The sequence below is a fragment of the Dermochelys coriacea genome, chromosome 3 (genome assembly GCF_009764565.3).
Source record: "Dermochelys coriacea isolate rDerCor1 chromosome 3, rDerCor1.pri.v4, whole genome shotgun sequence".
Lineage (NCBI taxonomy): Eukaryota > Metazoa > Chordata > Testudines > Dermochelyidae > Dermochelys > Dermochelys coriacea.
Window position 1 is genome coordinate 197798787 of NC_050070.1, and position 16142 is coordinate 197814928.

A 16142-nucleotide genomic window follows, 5' to 3' on the forward strand; every position below is an offset into this window, starting at 1 on the left:
GTAACGCCACAACTGGTCCAGAAAATTATAACACATGAGGCATATGAAGGAAGGTGCTTACCTTTGAGGCAACACAAGAATTTCTTTGACCTCAACTTGGCAAAGATTGCTGAAGTGACAAACACCCTCCTTATTCACCAGACATCCATTGCAAGAATTATCATCTTATACTGGGATAAGCTCTTGCCACGTTTTAAGAACCCATTTTCAAAACACAGCTCATTTCTCATCCGGATGAACTATGCCAAGGTCAGTTCCTGAGTGCATTAATTACTGAGAAGCAGAAACAAGGCAAGTTTCAGAGTAGCAGCCGTGTTAGTCTGTATTCGCAAAAAGAAAAGGAGGACTTGTGGCACCTTAGAGACTAACAAATTTATTTGAGCATAAGCTTTCTTGTGAGCTGTAGCTCACGAAAGCTTATGCTCAAATAAATTTGTTAGTCTCTAAACAAGGCAAGAACTTCTTGACTGAAGTCCAGTCCAAGTTGTATAATTCGAAACCCAGATCCTTGTAAATTACATAGTTTATACAGTAGCTTCTTTTTCCTTTTGACAAATCCATGTTTTCACCCCATCTAGGCTATGGACAGAGTGTTATCCAAAGGTCCAGGTTTACTTTAACATATTGTTCATGGATTGTGTCAACCTTAAAGTAAAGTTTAACAAAACCATTAGGACCCAGGAGTAGAACTTTGATGATAGTAAACATTTCCTTATAGAGATACTGTCACTATTAGAAAAGGAGTACTTGTGGCACCTTAGAGACTAACAAATTTATCTGAGCATAAGCTTTCACGAGCTACAGCTCACTTCATCGGATGCATTCGGTAGAAAATACAGTGGGGAGATTTATATACACATACAGAGAACATCAAACAATGGATTTTATCATACACACTGTAAGGAGAGTGATCACTTAAGATGAGCCATCCACTGAATGCATCCGATGAAGTGAGCTGTAGCTCACGAAAGCTTATGCTCAAATAAATTTGTTAGTCTCTAAGGTGTCACAAGTACTCCTTTTCTTTTTGCGAATACAGACTAACATGGTTGCTACTCTGAAACCTGTCACTATTAGGTAAATCTCAAACTTACTTACTCTCTAAAAAAAAGTAAGAACCGCTCCCCTCTCCCCAAATCATTTAAAATTCCACTGAACCTGTGACCTCTTTTCAAAAAGGCCTTGACCAACTCACTGCAGCAGCAGAAGTGCAGGTGATCCTGTGTGTATATCCAGCTAATTATGTCTCCACTGGAGGCGGAAGAGTTCCCTGCTGCATAGCTTCATCATTAAAGCCTTGCAACAGGGAGCTCTCAGAACTCATTCCCTCGAGTCCTGCTGGAGAAAGGAGAATGGACCTTGCAGCCTGGGGCAGGAGGATCACCAACCGTGACCCCCACATAAAACCGCCCTTGTGGCAGGTGTGGCCATTGAGATGCCACCCTGATGAAGGACACCCTGGAGTCTGCAGCAGACTCATGCAGCAAGGAAGACCTTTATTCCAGCATGTGTCCCATGAGTTAGAGAATGAAGTTTCCAGATTACAGTTAGTCTAAAGTGTATAAATAAGGCATAAGGTGCATGACTCACATGAATAGCAGTGTAAGAACAAGCTAAGTGTAAACAGTGCAAGAACAGTTAAAGTTCAGATTTTAACCTATGATTGAAATATGCCCCGACTATTCATATTATTTGGGATAATTACATCTATAAAGATCTGAAAGCAGGGGGCTGGGTGCAGGTTGTTCAGAACATCCCTTTGTAAAATCCTTCATTAATTCATATATCATGCAATGGTTGTCAGGCTTTCTTTTCATAATCTCATTTGCTGTCTGCAAAGCTCTGTAGAACAGAATGATTACACTACTTTTCGTATTATTGAGATTGGAGAAGGAGCGTCTCATATCCCATGATATCCCCCTGCCCCCCCGCCTCTCTCAGGTTCTCTCTGGCCCTGTCTCATCAAGTCATTCCACACAGGCAAACAGCTGTCAGATTGTGAAAACTATCAAACTGCTAGATTTGACCTGGCAACAGGCTCTAAATACCATTAGTAATCCAAAAAGCCATCAAACTTCCACCCACTCCTTGCTCTTCCCTCTTTTTGTATTCTTAAGCAAATAAACAGAAAATAATGTAACTATATAAGCATGTAATCAGAGCTCATAAATGACTGCAGCCGGCAGCTCTCTGTTCTAATCTGCATTCCTGTGTCCCCACTGCCTTACATAGTCCATACACTGTGGACTCTCACTTTCACCCACTTCTTCAACACTCCTTTCTGATTTCTTTTTGCCTTTCTCCGGTTTCCTTGTTGCCTCTCTCATCTTCCTTCACTCACAGTTCTTTTATCTCTATTTCTTTCCCACCCATTCCCAGTTGTCTCTCTCCTTGTTCTCAGCCTACCCTGGTGTCTTACTTCTCCTTTCACCAGTGTAGATCTTCATATTGCCCATAATCTTTCAGTGTGTTGTGAGCATGTTGTGGGATTCAGAGTGAAATGTGACAGAATTCTTGGTACCTGGCTTTATTTACTGTCTGTGCACGCACAACAAATTAAGGAATAGAGCAAAGAGGCAGGAAGTGTTAGTTATAAAGGAGGAGGAACAGAGCAGGGATGAGTTTGCAATTACATAACTGATGCCTTCATTTAAAAAAAAAATGAATCACAAAACCTGTCAGTACTGACAGCTATTTAGATGCCCTACTGGGCTTATTTACTGTACAAAAATAGGTGTCCTGCTGAAAAAGTTCCTGCCCTTAGGCACTTAACTAGCAGGAACTTCAAAATATGACTGTACTGTTTCTACTAAGATAATGAAGGACGTGCAGTATAACATTGTCACACCATCTACAGAAAGTGAAAACCAAAATGTGTAATTAAACTTTGGAGATTTCTCTGTTTAGTTGCCAACTAAACCTTCTTAGATTATTAGTTGATGCAGATTGAAATGGTGCCAGGGTAGTACACCAGTGAAGTACAATCAAACTATCACAACTAAATATAATAGGCTGACAAAGGGGTAAATACTATGTATGCCCTTTCCCTCCAACTCTTCTTTTCACCATCCTTATGCTCTTTTGCACCTACAAGGATGCAGACAATCATCCTCTTGGTTGCCCTTCTGTAGTTTTACATCCAAACTGACAACTGCCATATTTCTCATTATTCTTTTCATGCCTCTCTGACTGAGAATCACTACTACTTGACATGACACCATTACTGCCAGCCAGATGATGTCCCCTATTGGGCCTAAACAGCAGAAGCTCCTTTCCTAGCCAGCCAACAGAATACAAATTTCCTCTCCAACTTGACCAACAGAAGTCAATGTAGTAGCAGCATACCTAAATCCTCCCCATTTCCTGAGGTTTGAGCAAGGGGACATATTGGGGCACAAAATGGATTGGAACCTAGTTATCTGTCTTGCCCTTCATGAACCTTCTACCTCATCTCTCCACTGAGACAATGCAGGTGGGTAGACTACCAGGTACTGGGAAAAGAGCATTCTCTCTGGCAGGAACCCCAGCTTTGGAACTCCTGGCCAGAAGAGATCAGACTGAGCCCATGCCTGACTGTTTTCGGATCAAGGTGTAAAACCATCTTTTCAATATAACCTTCCCCAGATTCAATGCTCTTAAGAAAAAAAGGCCTTTAAACAAAAAGTCACATTCCCCTGCTTCAAAGGAAGAGAAAGAGGGAACAGTTTTTAGATCTGGGCTTTTGTGTTCCTAAATTTGGAGCAGTAATAGGATATCAGAGTGACAGGTGCTATTTGAAACACCCCTTCTCATGCAGAGCAAGTTTGATCAAATTTTGCTTTTGCTGTTTTTATTATGAAGACATTTCAACTGATACATGCAGTTGAACCTCACTGCAGCATGAGTGCAGTTTCTCTTCGTCGGTTGCCTAGCTACGTAGCCTTAAAACACAGGAATCACACTGAATGTAAAATGTGTTTGCAACTTTTGAGACCATATGAAATGGAAATCTTTAGTACCCAATTGCTAAAACATCAGATACTTTTCTTTATGCCATCTCAGAGATGGCTTCTTTTATGTACTGCATTACTTGAAGTACAGCAGAATAGACATACACCACAGCAGGAGTCTAGCCTACTCACACAGAAAGTAGTAGCTTCTACTCCCATTGCAAAGAAACTGAACCAAATTGTTTCACTCCAATAAAAGATCCACAGCCATGCTCAGATTGGGGATTGTATTTTACAGATGCTGACACCATCCATACCAAGAACTGGGTGACTAATGAGTTCAAAATGCATCAGTTTAGAGAGGAAATCAGTTTCAGCTACACAGACCCCTCTTGCCCTCCCCTTCTCCCCCACCAAACAATGAAGTGATTGAGTTTCACTTACATGGATACTCACTCAAGTTAATTTCAAGCTTACCTGCAGGCTGGAATGATCACACCAGAAATACTTCCTCTGTAGCATGGGGCATGGTTGATTTGAGGGAGGCTTCTCTGCTCCTTGAAGTCTTTAAACCATGATTTAAGGACTTCAATAGCTCAGACATGGGTGAGGTTTTTCATAGGAGTGGGTGGGTGAGATTCTGTGGCCTGCGCTGTGCAGGAGGTCGGACTAGATGATCAGAATGGTCCCTTCTGACCTTAGTATCTATGAATCTATAATATGTTTTGTGTGGAGTAACCCACTGTTTGACACAACAGGGGTGAGGTTTCTTAAAAACACTCAACAGTGGCCTGGCACAGAGGCAACTCAATGAGTCAGACAAGATTTTAACTGCAGTCTTTGCAACCAGGATCATTCAAGCACCTGAAGCTACTTTTTGTTACTGAGTGGTCATGACAGAATATTGCTGAGCAGTAAATGCAAGGCACTTGGAATGTTGTATGGGGGATGGGACACTGCTCAATGAAGCAGAGAGAAAGGATCATTTAACAAGATGGCAAACCATAAGGTCTTGTCTACATGGGAATTTTACAGCAGTGTAACTTTAGTTTACAGTGCCTTGCAGTCCCACACAACCTTTTATTTAAAGTGAGGTATTTGGCACCTTAGGCCACAGTAAGCAATCCCCCTGGGAACAGGAGTAACTGCCTACCATAGGGAGTTTGTTCCCTTTAGGATTTCTGCTTCTGTCAGGCCTCCCATTGTTATCCTACACTGCATTGCTTCACTTCTGCATCAGCTTCTCTGTGTATCGGTTCTCTCCACAGCTCCAGGTGAAAGTAACTTAAAGGACTTACTGGTACACACGGCGGCTGGGCTCCTGGGCAAAGTGTGGGAGGGCTGCTCTGGGCCCCAGAAGGGGCTGGCCCTCAGGCAGAAAGGGCAGGGCTGGAGCCAGACTTGTGTACCAGTGGCCACTTTCTTACCAGTACGCTGTACTGGCCTGTACCGACCTACTTTCACCTCTGTCCAGGGGTCATCTTGACAAAATGTAACCTCACCATTGAAATGCAAGCACTCAGCCTCAAGTGCTCCCTTTGATAAGAGATAGCGGTGAGTTCATATACCACTAGAGCAGCCATGCAACCCCGCCCACCATGCTGCTGTGTGGACTGGACTGCACTCTTTGGAACGATGTATGTCCTGTCCCATCAAGGGAAGAGTCACTGAAATGCAGACATCTAGAGGACACTGTCTGAGCAAATGAGGAAAAGGGGGCATTACCAGAGCTGGTCCAGGGTTGAGTGAGAGCAAAGGAGCTATAGGAGGAGTACTTGAAGGCACAGGACCAGAACAAGACCTCCAATAATGCTCCCACTACCTTGCCCATACTATGAGAAACTGGACTGCATTTTTGCAAATGATGCTACTATTGCACCCAAGAATGAGTTTTCCATAACACACTCCAGACAACATGGCAAGTACCCTTGACACCATGTAAGGGATCCCACCAGGAGGAGATTTTTATAGAAAGCAAGAACTGTATGATCGAGCAGTCTCAGACTTTACACAACAATCCCATGCAAACAACCAGATAAACTGCTGTGGAAGAGAGCTCTAAAAGCAACCAGCCTGAACATGCTGCAGTTTTGTGCTCTGATATTATGTGAAATACAGTGTATAGGGGGATTTCTGAGTGCTGGTTGTCAACCACTGTTAACTAATATATGCTAGCTAATATATATATCATATTAATATTATGTATTATCCACCCTATGTATATGTGGTGGATGATATACACACACACACACATATATAGGGTGGATAATATATACCTATGCATTAAGCACCAATAACATTAAGCACAAATATTGTAACAGTGATATAGCCTAAACTGGCTTATACCATAATCTTGTTCATTTATGCCAAGTATCCCCTAACTCCTTGCATTTGCTGAAATAAGCATTTGGCATAAGCAGATAGATACCAAGATACATTTGGTTTTATGTCTTAGTACAAGCTAGGGAAGTCCCTTCATGGACCAGTACCTGGAATGCTAGTATCCAAAACAAAGATAAAGAAGGAACAGAACAAGTGAGGGAACTGGAACAGACTGATCGGTTGGATTTTAGTGATGTGTAAAGAGATATGTAACTTGTAAAATCATCATATAAATAATACCAGTTGAAATGTGAATTTTGGGAGCACACCTGCTATGTACAGTGAATGCAACTGTGCTGCATGATACAGCTTCACTGAGACTGGTATCATATACATTTTCCATATTATATTATAATTGGTTTACAGCAATAAACCTGACAGACATTGGTTCTTGGCCTCTTGAACACATTTCATAACAAATCAAAGGGTGGACAAGCAATTGACTATCCAGTTTATCAACAACCACTATGCTGGGCAGAGCTAGAAGACTCTCTCCACTTGTTTGACTTTTAATGCCTTTCCCCTACAATGTGCTCAAAATGGCATCCATGCCAGAGGTTTAAAGCTATAAAACTTTATTTCCCTGCAACCCACATATCCCACAACCACTGAACACATTTGCTACCTCCAAACCCTGCTTCCCATCTTGCTTCCTGCTTGTTCCCCCTCTGCCCCATCCCTTGCCAACCTCCTGCCCCTTACTCATGATGCTGGCAACAAGGAGTTTAAAATAAATAAAATGTACTGCATGGCAATCCTGTTTATAGTAGGAACAGATGCAGAAAAAAAAAGGCAATAGAAAAAAAATCACTTACTGTTTTATAAATGCCCTCATGTTTTAGCTAACTTGAGATTTGAAGAGGTAAGTTGCCGCAAACAGGCTTTAGAGACATTTCAAAATGCATATATTTGTATCCATTATTAAGCATTCCTGGCTATCTGAAACAATTATTGAATAATACTCTATTTTTGTATTTCAGTGCACTTTATGCTAATCTGTGGGTGTCATAAAAGAAAACGTAAGGTGAGGATAGTGCTCTATTTTGGCATGTACATTGCAAGGCACTCCTGCTCTCTTGGGACTACTCATTCAGCTACCATTTCCCTTCCATTTCTGCACCAGCTGCGGCAACACCATCCTGGTAAATAGCGGTGCTTCAGATCTTCCTATCTTCCCTTCTATGACTCCTGCGAGCTTGCTTCAGGGTAACATCCCCAATGTAAGGACAGCCTACAGAGGTGCACATGCAATAGCTAACCTGTCCCCAACTGATTCAGATTAACACGGCTACCACTCTGAAACCTGTCCCCGACTGTCCTCCATCCAAACAAGCCCGCCACACTTAAAGCCTAAAGGCCTACACCCAACCATTCCACATATCTCATTCAGCTAAAACCTCCACAGCCCCCCCATGCACCCACCCCACAACCCCCCACCCATCTGAAGACGCCAATACCACCTCCACATCAGCATTTTCATAAGGTTCTTATACAAGAGGGATGTAATCTGCAAAATGCCTTAACCTCTCAAAGCAAACCCCACAGTGCAAAGAGAAGATGGAAATATCATTGTTCCTAGAATGGGGGACAATAATTACTTGTGCTTTTTCTGTTTTCCCTTAGAACTTGCAATGCCTCTGTCCATGAACACGGGAGGCTTGTCAGTCACTGAGAGGCTGACTAAACTCCAAAGGGAATAAAAGATGATAACAACAAAGGAAATATTCCAGGACCTAGTGACTGCATCCCAAGGGAAGTCCACAAAGGCAGAAGTGTAAAAGGATGGTTTTCTGGAGTACTCAGAAAGGCTCAAAATGGAGTATGTGACCCAGGAGAGGGACTTGAGGAAGACAATGCCAAGGCAAATAGCTGTGATGGAGCACCATTTGTTACGAAGGTCAAGCACAGCATCCCATGCCAGCACTGTTCTGCAAACAATGGGAAACAAACCATACTGGGACCACCATTTCAATCAACCACATAGCCAAGTAGTCTTCTGCATCCTGAAATTCTGCAGCCACTACTGATCACCCCAATGCTGCCTCACTATCCTGTCCCACCAGTCAGTGCTAGTTGATCAAGCCCAGAAGTGGCAATCCACCAAGTGAAGCTGCTCCACATAAATGCCCTGCAAAACTAACTGCTCCATTTCTTCCTTCTGCTCCTCCTCCACCTGCTGCCGTATTGCTGAGGCATCTAAAGCTGCTGAGTCAAATCCATCTGCCTGTGCAACTGCATTATCCAGGTTGACTGTCAGGATTGCAGCACTCAGCACTGTGCCTTCCATGCTGCCTGACAGCAGTTTGAAAATGGCGCTTTCAAAATGATAGGGTTCCAAGAGAGAAATCGTTGGTGTTTTCTAATTTGACCCCCAATCCCAGAATTCCTGTAGGTTCCTACAGGTTTTTGCTGTGTTTCCCAGTAGATGTTATAAAAGCATATTTATCAATAAAAATCAATGGACAGAAAACTGAACAAGGATTCTGTTAGAAGGAACAATGGATTCCAGCTACGCAATATAAATATTGGGCCCTTTACTGTAACATTTACTCATGTGACTGGTCCACTGAAATCAATGGTGTGAGTAAGAACTACGTGCATGAACAAGAGTTGCAGGGTAGGATTCCTGGCTTGCTGGAAGTCATGTGGCAATACACTGAATCTGTACATTCTTGTGGACTAACAGCTGAGGGGATTTCACAACATAGCTGGACTGAAAATGTCAGCGCTCTTTTACTCCATAAGAAGATATGAAACAGAAAGACTTGGCTGTTTCTCTTCCCTTTTAAGTTAAGACTAAGCTATTGCCCTAGGCACAGAGGAATGTCTTCCTACGCTCCTTCTATTTTTTTTCCTGCTTACATTTTAGAAGTTTATCAGCAAAAGAACAAAACTGAAAAAATTGTTCATAGAAAACAAACCAGTATTTTTCTGTGTCACTGACCATGAACCATTATGAGTGGGCTCTGGGCCTGATCAAAGCCTTCGTAAGCCTCCCATTGACTTCAGTGGGCTTTGTATCAAGCCCTGACCACTGACTACAGTGACTCTAATTCAGAAATGCTTAGATTATAACAAGGAGGACCAAAATACTACATTCATACACAAAAGTAAGTTATGAATTATCCATAGATTCATATTACCATAGAGGTCTGCTTTTCCCCCTATAGATATTTACACTTTACAGATGACTAGGCTTTTGGCACTTGGTGCAGGATAAGTAGCATTACTCAACTAATTTTTCCAGCACTCCATTTGCAAAATATGCTTTATATTATGTCCCAGTAATGGAACTATTTCCCTATATCTATATTCCACTTAGTGAAATGCACTGAGGTGTAACTCTAGCTTCATATCTCTATCACTTGACTAGCTCAAGTATTTGGATGTCTTTCTGGATTTATTAATGCAGCAAGTTTAAAGTAATAACTATTTCTGTAGATAAAATCATGAAGGTATTGCTTTTCTAAGTAACCTGGTCCACACATGTTGAAGTGGAAACATTTCTTAGAATTTCTGACACTAGGTTCACATCTGAAATCTCAACAACTTTTCGCTCAGTTTAAAGAAGCACCCCAGTGAATACTAAGATAGAGCAGTATCAGTGGAAATACATGGCAAACCAGGAACACTGCTACTTTAAAAAAAAGTCTTTTTCTTTGCTTTAAGAATATATGGAATATAAAAAACCATCAGTAGTTTATGAATCCCTCCAGAATATAATCTAAATGTCAGAAAGTTATTGCTAGAGGCAGTGACTGTAGCAAGCTCCCTGTCATGGAACCATATTAAAGTCCATTGTTCAAGAAACAGGTCTTCCAGAGATATGGGACACCTTTAAAGTCAAGGCAGCTGCACAATAATTGTCAGTGTCTTTATATGTAAATCACAGTGAAAGAAAAGCCAAATGAAGATAGCTCACAAAAGAGCAAAAAAAGAATAATTCAGAAAATGGGACCATTATATAGGGGTATTTTTTTTTAATTAAAGTGAATTTAATGCTGGTGAGAATTGCTGGGTTGACATCACTGGAAAAGAAAGTGTTTATTGTACAAGACAGGCCTGGCATAGGCAACAACATCGCAAGATTTGGCACACTGCCTTACCACTGTGCCTCAGTCCTGATTGGAATGAGAATGTGGATCACTTTTCAAACCCATTCAGTCCTTAGGTCTCTTTTGCGATTGCCAACAGAAGTGCCAATTAGTGTCATGGATGTCCATCAAATATTAAATTGACGTTTTCTATTATGTCTTTCCCAAAAATCTCAATACTCTTGTAATGCCGTTTTACTCACAGAAAAGATTAATTTTAAACAACTTTAGGTAAGGTATCAGAGTAGCAGCCGTGTTAGTCTGTATTCGCAAAAAGAAAAGGAGTACTTGTGGCACCTTAGAGACTAACAAATTTATTAGAGCATAAGCTTTCGTGAGCTACAGCTCACTTCATCGGATGCATTTGGTGGAAAAAACGTTTTTTTTTTCCACCAAATGCATCCGATGAAGTGAGCTGTAACTCACGAAAGCTTATGCTCTAATAAATTTGTTAGTCTCTAAGGTGCCACAAGTACTCCTTTTCTTTTTAGGTAAGGTAGTAAGCCACATGGAAAGAAATTTAAGGCATGATTTTCCACTCCCTGGTACCTCGTATAGTCATTTACACATCGGCAAAGTGATCACAACAATGTAAAAGTCTATCATTCTGATTGGGTGGCATTTTACACCTCTGCAAAGATGTAACTTGGCACTATTTCAGGGACATTTATCTGTGTGGGTTGATACTGAGGGTGGGGTTAGTTGTAAGGGGATGGAGGAGACTTTTGTGTTTTTATAGGGTGTTCAGTTCCGCTGGCTGTTTCATTTGGTTTTATAATTTGTGTCTGGGGGCCTAGAGTTCTCAGATAGGCATCCCTTTTTATTATTATAGAAAGCCAAATAAATAAATACAAATAAATATGTAAATAAGGTGCAAGGGAGTGGAGAATCAGGCCAAATGAGTTCTATTGTTGCAGAGCTGGTATAGGTTTAGTCGAATCCACCCCTTCATTTGAGATATTTTGTTTAAGAATGATTGGTGAAGTATGCCATGTAGATTCTATGATCCTATGTTCCTCAACATAATGTTACTTAGAAGGATGCTGATATCATTTGAATGTTTAATCATTAGAGACTGAGATGGAAGGTGTCATGTAGAGATGAGTCCCACACAACACCCAGGATACAAACTACACCAAAGATTTTGGAGTTCAGACCCAGATTCCCCCCTTCAGCATGCAAGGGGGAAATCACAACTTCTGCAGCCCCCCTACTTTTTATCTTCTCTCCATTATTATTTTTCCTGATCGGGTTGCTCCTCTCTTCTTGCTAAACTTTTAGATCTTGTTAAATGTTTCAGTATTCCTGCATTTATTTTAATTATTTCTCTGATGACTGTCCCCAAAATTTCTATAATTCATATTCTAAGAGCTGCAAAGGTTCCCACAGAAGGGAACTTTGCTTCAGCCTGACTAATCCTCAGGATAGTCAGGCTGTTTTGATGGCTGCACATCGGATTCATGGTCAAATTTCTTAGATGGGTTAGGGAGCTGACCATATTCCCTCCACTATGACCTTTCTAGGCTCTCTGTGAATCCTGATTCCCCTTCCCCTCTACCTCCAGTGAGACCTGAAGGCTAATAATGTTGGGGCGGGGGTGTCAAAATAATAACACACAGCTGTCATCACAGGGGAAGATACAGAGGGGTCAGCAGCTGCAGGGGTTCATTGTACTCCTCAAAAGACACTTGTGGAGGTGTCATGGTGGATTCAGTTGCACTCTTCCACAGCAGGTCTCTATCTCTCAGCCTGGTAGTCAGCTAGGGAGATCCCTCCTGAAGGAACATTAAGGCAGGCACTCTTCCCACTGCTACTGACTGGTGACACCACTGCTACTTCTGACAGTGGAGAGAGTGGTATTATTGACTCTGTTTCTAGGGGTAGGGCATAGAGCTATTGGGAATGGAATTGCCCAGTGGCTGCAGTATGGTCAGTGTCCGTACTCAGGCTCTGCTTACTTCTCTGCACATGTACAACTTGACTGGGTCAGAGATCTGTGGGTAGGAAACTGAGGCACTGAGAGACTAATGACCAGTTTTTAAAGGTATTTAGGCACCTCATTCTCATTGATTTCATTGGGAACCAGGCACCTAAATACCTCTAAAAATCTGACCCTAAGTGACTTACCCAAGGCCACACAGACTGTTTGTGGCAGAACAGGGAATTGAATCCAAGTCTCCTAAGTCCCAGGGTAATGCCCTAACCTCTGGGCAATCCTTCATCTCTTGCTAGGACCAAAATTTTCAAAACTAATTGGTGAGTTTTGGTGCCAAACTTGAGCCTCCTTTACAGAAGGGAGATGCGCTGCTCTTTCTGAAAATCACCCTTCCCCTCTTTAAGGCATCTCAAGCTGGGGACCCAAAACTGAAGCACTCGGAATTACCAGTCACTTTTGAAAATCTTGGTCTATCTGAAGCTCCTTTTAAAAATGGGCCTGGAGGTCTGAAAATCTGTCCCCACTTGTGACTGCTGAGTGTGAAAATCTGGCCCTCTGAGGAAGGCACCCTGCACAGGTGCTGAGCTTAATCTTTGCCTGTCCACACCTCTTCCAGCAGTGCTCAGCCACCTGCAGCACTGAACCTTTAGGGGGTCTTCCCCCTTTTAGTTTGCTTCATACAAGAAGCTCATAAACACCTTCCCATGCACCTAAGTAATTCAAGTCCATGTACAACAAATAATTAATTTAATGTGTCAAAAGGACAATAAAAGCCACTGCACCTCAACTATAGCCACACAAAGAGAAACCCCTTTCTGTTCCAAAAGACTGAGTGCCATATGGATCTTGCAGTAGAGGCGACACATGGGGGGAGGGCACGTAGGGTCATGTACCCTCCGATAATTTCTCAGGCCGCCTCTCGCTGGGTTGCCCACCAGTGAGGGGCTCCAGCAGCACTCACCATGTGTCCATCCAGCGTGGGAAGGGAGGAAGCAGCAGGATGGCTGGCTGTGGGCTAACCTCCTCCTCCCCTACACTGAGCTGCTTCTCCTTCCCTGCAACTGGAGTCCTAGCACTTCCTGGGGCCTGTTTTGCAGACGGTCCACTGAGGTGAGTCAGGGGAGCATCTTTGAGATCGGGTACAGGAGCTGCGATGTGGTGCTTAGCGCCAGGCAGCTCAGGTGGAGCCCCATCTAGCCTGGAAGCCCTGGGGATGAGTGAGAGGAGCAGACTGGGGGCAGGGAGTGCGAAAGAGGGGATGGACCCTGCTGTTGCCGCTGCTGGGGGTGCATTGAAGCAGTAGCAGCAGCCTACAATGTGCCTATCAAGGAGAAGGCAGTTTGGGGGGTGTCACGTCCCCCCCCCACCCAACAAAAAGTGACTGATAATTCCCCAACCTCCTTGTTAACGGAGATGACCCAGCCCCCAGCACCATCGCCACCCACCCTGATGGGGCATGGGGGACTGTGCATCCCAGTTGTGTTGCCCCTTTTGCTTGTCTTGTTTTGAACGCTTGCTTAATGGATTGAGGATAGGTTAGGCAGGGAGGGATGCCTGCAAGCTCTGCAAGGGGCTGGCCAGCCACAGGACAGGGAGCAGGAGGAGGTAGTTGCTAGTGTATGTTGTCTACATACATATCAAGTTTTTTTGGGGGCGGGAGGGAGGCAGAAGCAATGTGTGTGGCAGTCACATGCCCCCACAGAACCTTTCAATTGTGTGCCCCACCCCTAATTCACAGTTACCTGTCACCTCTGCCTTGCAGTATGCTCAGGAAGTCAACAAAGTCAGGCTGTGTCAGATCAAGGTGGAAGCAAATTCCATTCCCTTTCTCCTCTGAGTCTGGGGCCCTGAAGTTCTCTCTTAAATACCTAGGCTCTGTGAGGAGGAGGAATGGTTTGCTCAATATCAGAGCGAGCAACAGAACATAGATCTCCTGAGACCGAATCCACTCTCCTAACCACTGGGCCACATTGCCAAAGAGTATCACACTGAATGAATTAGAAGCTAACGCAGTCTTTGGGGCACATGCATAATATACTCCAGACACAATATATTGCTAAGAAAGTTGATAGCCACAGTCTGTGCTAGCTGAAGAACTCAAGGGGTCTTCAATTGTAGCCTCCCTGAGAGATCACTGCAATAATTGAATCAGGAGGTGATAGAGGCATCTACAGCAATAGTGACATCAGGCAGAAAGGTCACAATTTCCTTGATACAAGCCCAGATGGGGGGGGGAAACACACTTTTGGCCAATGTGACTTTCTGGATAGCCAAAAAGCAGCTAAGATCCACATTAGCCACCTGGGGCCTGATTCTCATTTACTCTGTGGCCCCTTTACATCAACCTGGCAGAGTAAAGGGGTGCACATGTCATTCAGGAGCATCAGCCTGCTAGAATCTGAACGCTAAGCATAGGTAAGAACATCCCTCAGAAGAAGCAATGCAACAGAAAGGACAAAGCATTGTACAAGCAATAAAAAGAAAAAAAGCAAGGTAGGGTTGAAAAATAAAACAAATAAAAATCCCTAATGATGCACACAATAAAAATAAATCAGTTACTCTGAGGGTTTTTTTTTTCATTTACTATCCATTAGGTTTTCTTACATTCCAAATAGGAGACATCCATGTGAGACACAAGACAAATTACTAACATTCCCTAAGTGCTCCAGAGAGCTGCTTTCCTCGGATTCATTTTTGTACAGGGACATCTCAAACTTTAAAGTTCTCATTCAGGTTTTAGCTCCTGTGATATTTTTTCTGCCACAATGAAATCATTGTGCATCAACCAGCATCATTAATGAAGAGAAAACATAGACAAAGCACATGAAAAAGCCATAAACACAGACAGCCTTATTCTTCTCTCACTTACATGAGTGTAAATCATTTCCTTCTTGATGTCAGTGTTTGGTGCTATAAAACTAGTTTTAATGACTGGAGACAGAGACAGGAGAAATGCGGAAACAACCAATTCTCAATATCACAAAGTCAGGCTCCTATCTTACAAATACATTTTTGCATGTTCTGATCTTTGCTACCATGAGTAGCTCCATTGATTTCAAAAGTTAAGCACATGCATAAGTGTTTGCAGGATTGCAGCCTTGATATGTAGTAGATCTTGAAAGAAAGCTAATGTTTTAATTTTTTGCTGTGGCATGGCAAGAAGATGCCAAGTGCTGTCTTTTTACTGCCCAGTTTATGAAAGTCAGAAGGCAACTAATGACTGCACATACCTGTGGGGAAATAGTCGCTCATTTTCTTCTTGAAAATTTTGTAGTCGACCTCCAAAAAGACGCAGAAGATGACACGATCCATCTGTAAGAAACAAAATTATTCACAGTGAAACTAGAGTGATAATAAATGTTAAGAATAATATTTAATAACAGCACAGAAATGTTTGAACTGACATTTTGTATGCCAGCTAAGTGGAAAAACATTGTTTTAAGTTTACTGTATGAGCTGTATTGCAATACACAAAACACCATTTTTAACTGCAGTTCACTACTGTGTTCTTTGTTAAATGCCTACTGTTTATGCAAACCACCTCTGAGCATGGTATAAATGTGCTCGGGCATTCCAGCTGAGTACCTACATGCAGTATTTGATGGAAGAGTCACACAAGGGGTGTCTAGTAGAACAATAGATATAATAGAACAAATGCGTAAACAAAGAGCTCTTTATTCAATCTTTGCCCAACAAACATATCTGCAAAACTGTTTAGCATTTTAGAATGGCTTGAAAAGCTTTTGTGTCTTTTTAATTTACATGAAACTATTTACTCTCTGTATAATATAGCCAGAAATG

At 42.4% G+C, this 16142-nt stretch overlaps 1 protein-coding gene across 4 annotated transcripts in view; it reads right to left on the bottom strand.

Annotated features, from left to right (window-relative positions):
* Window positions 1–16142, bottom strand: part of MACROD2 (mono-ADP ribosylhydrolase 2) — a 1347099-nt gene that overhangs the window by 104007 nt on the left and 1226950 nt on the right. For all 4 annotated transcript variants that reach the window (XM_038394327.2, XM_043512065.1, XM_043512066.1 and 1 more), the window contains exon 9: window positions 15572–15653. In XM_038394327.2, the coding sequence (XP_038250255.1) occupies window positions 15572–15653 (82 nt within the window). The remainder of the gene's footprint in view (window positions 1–15571; window positions 15654–16142) is intronic.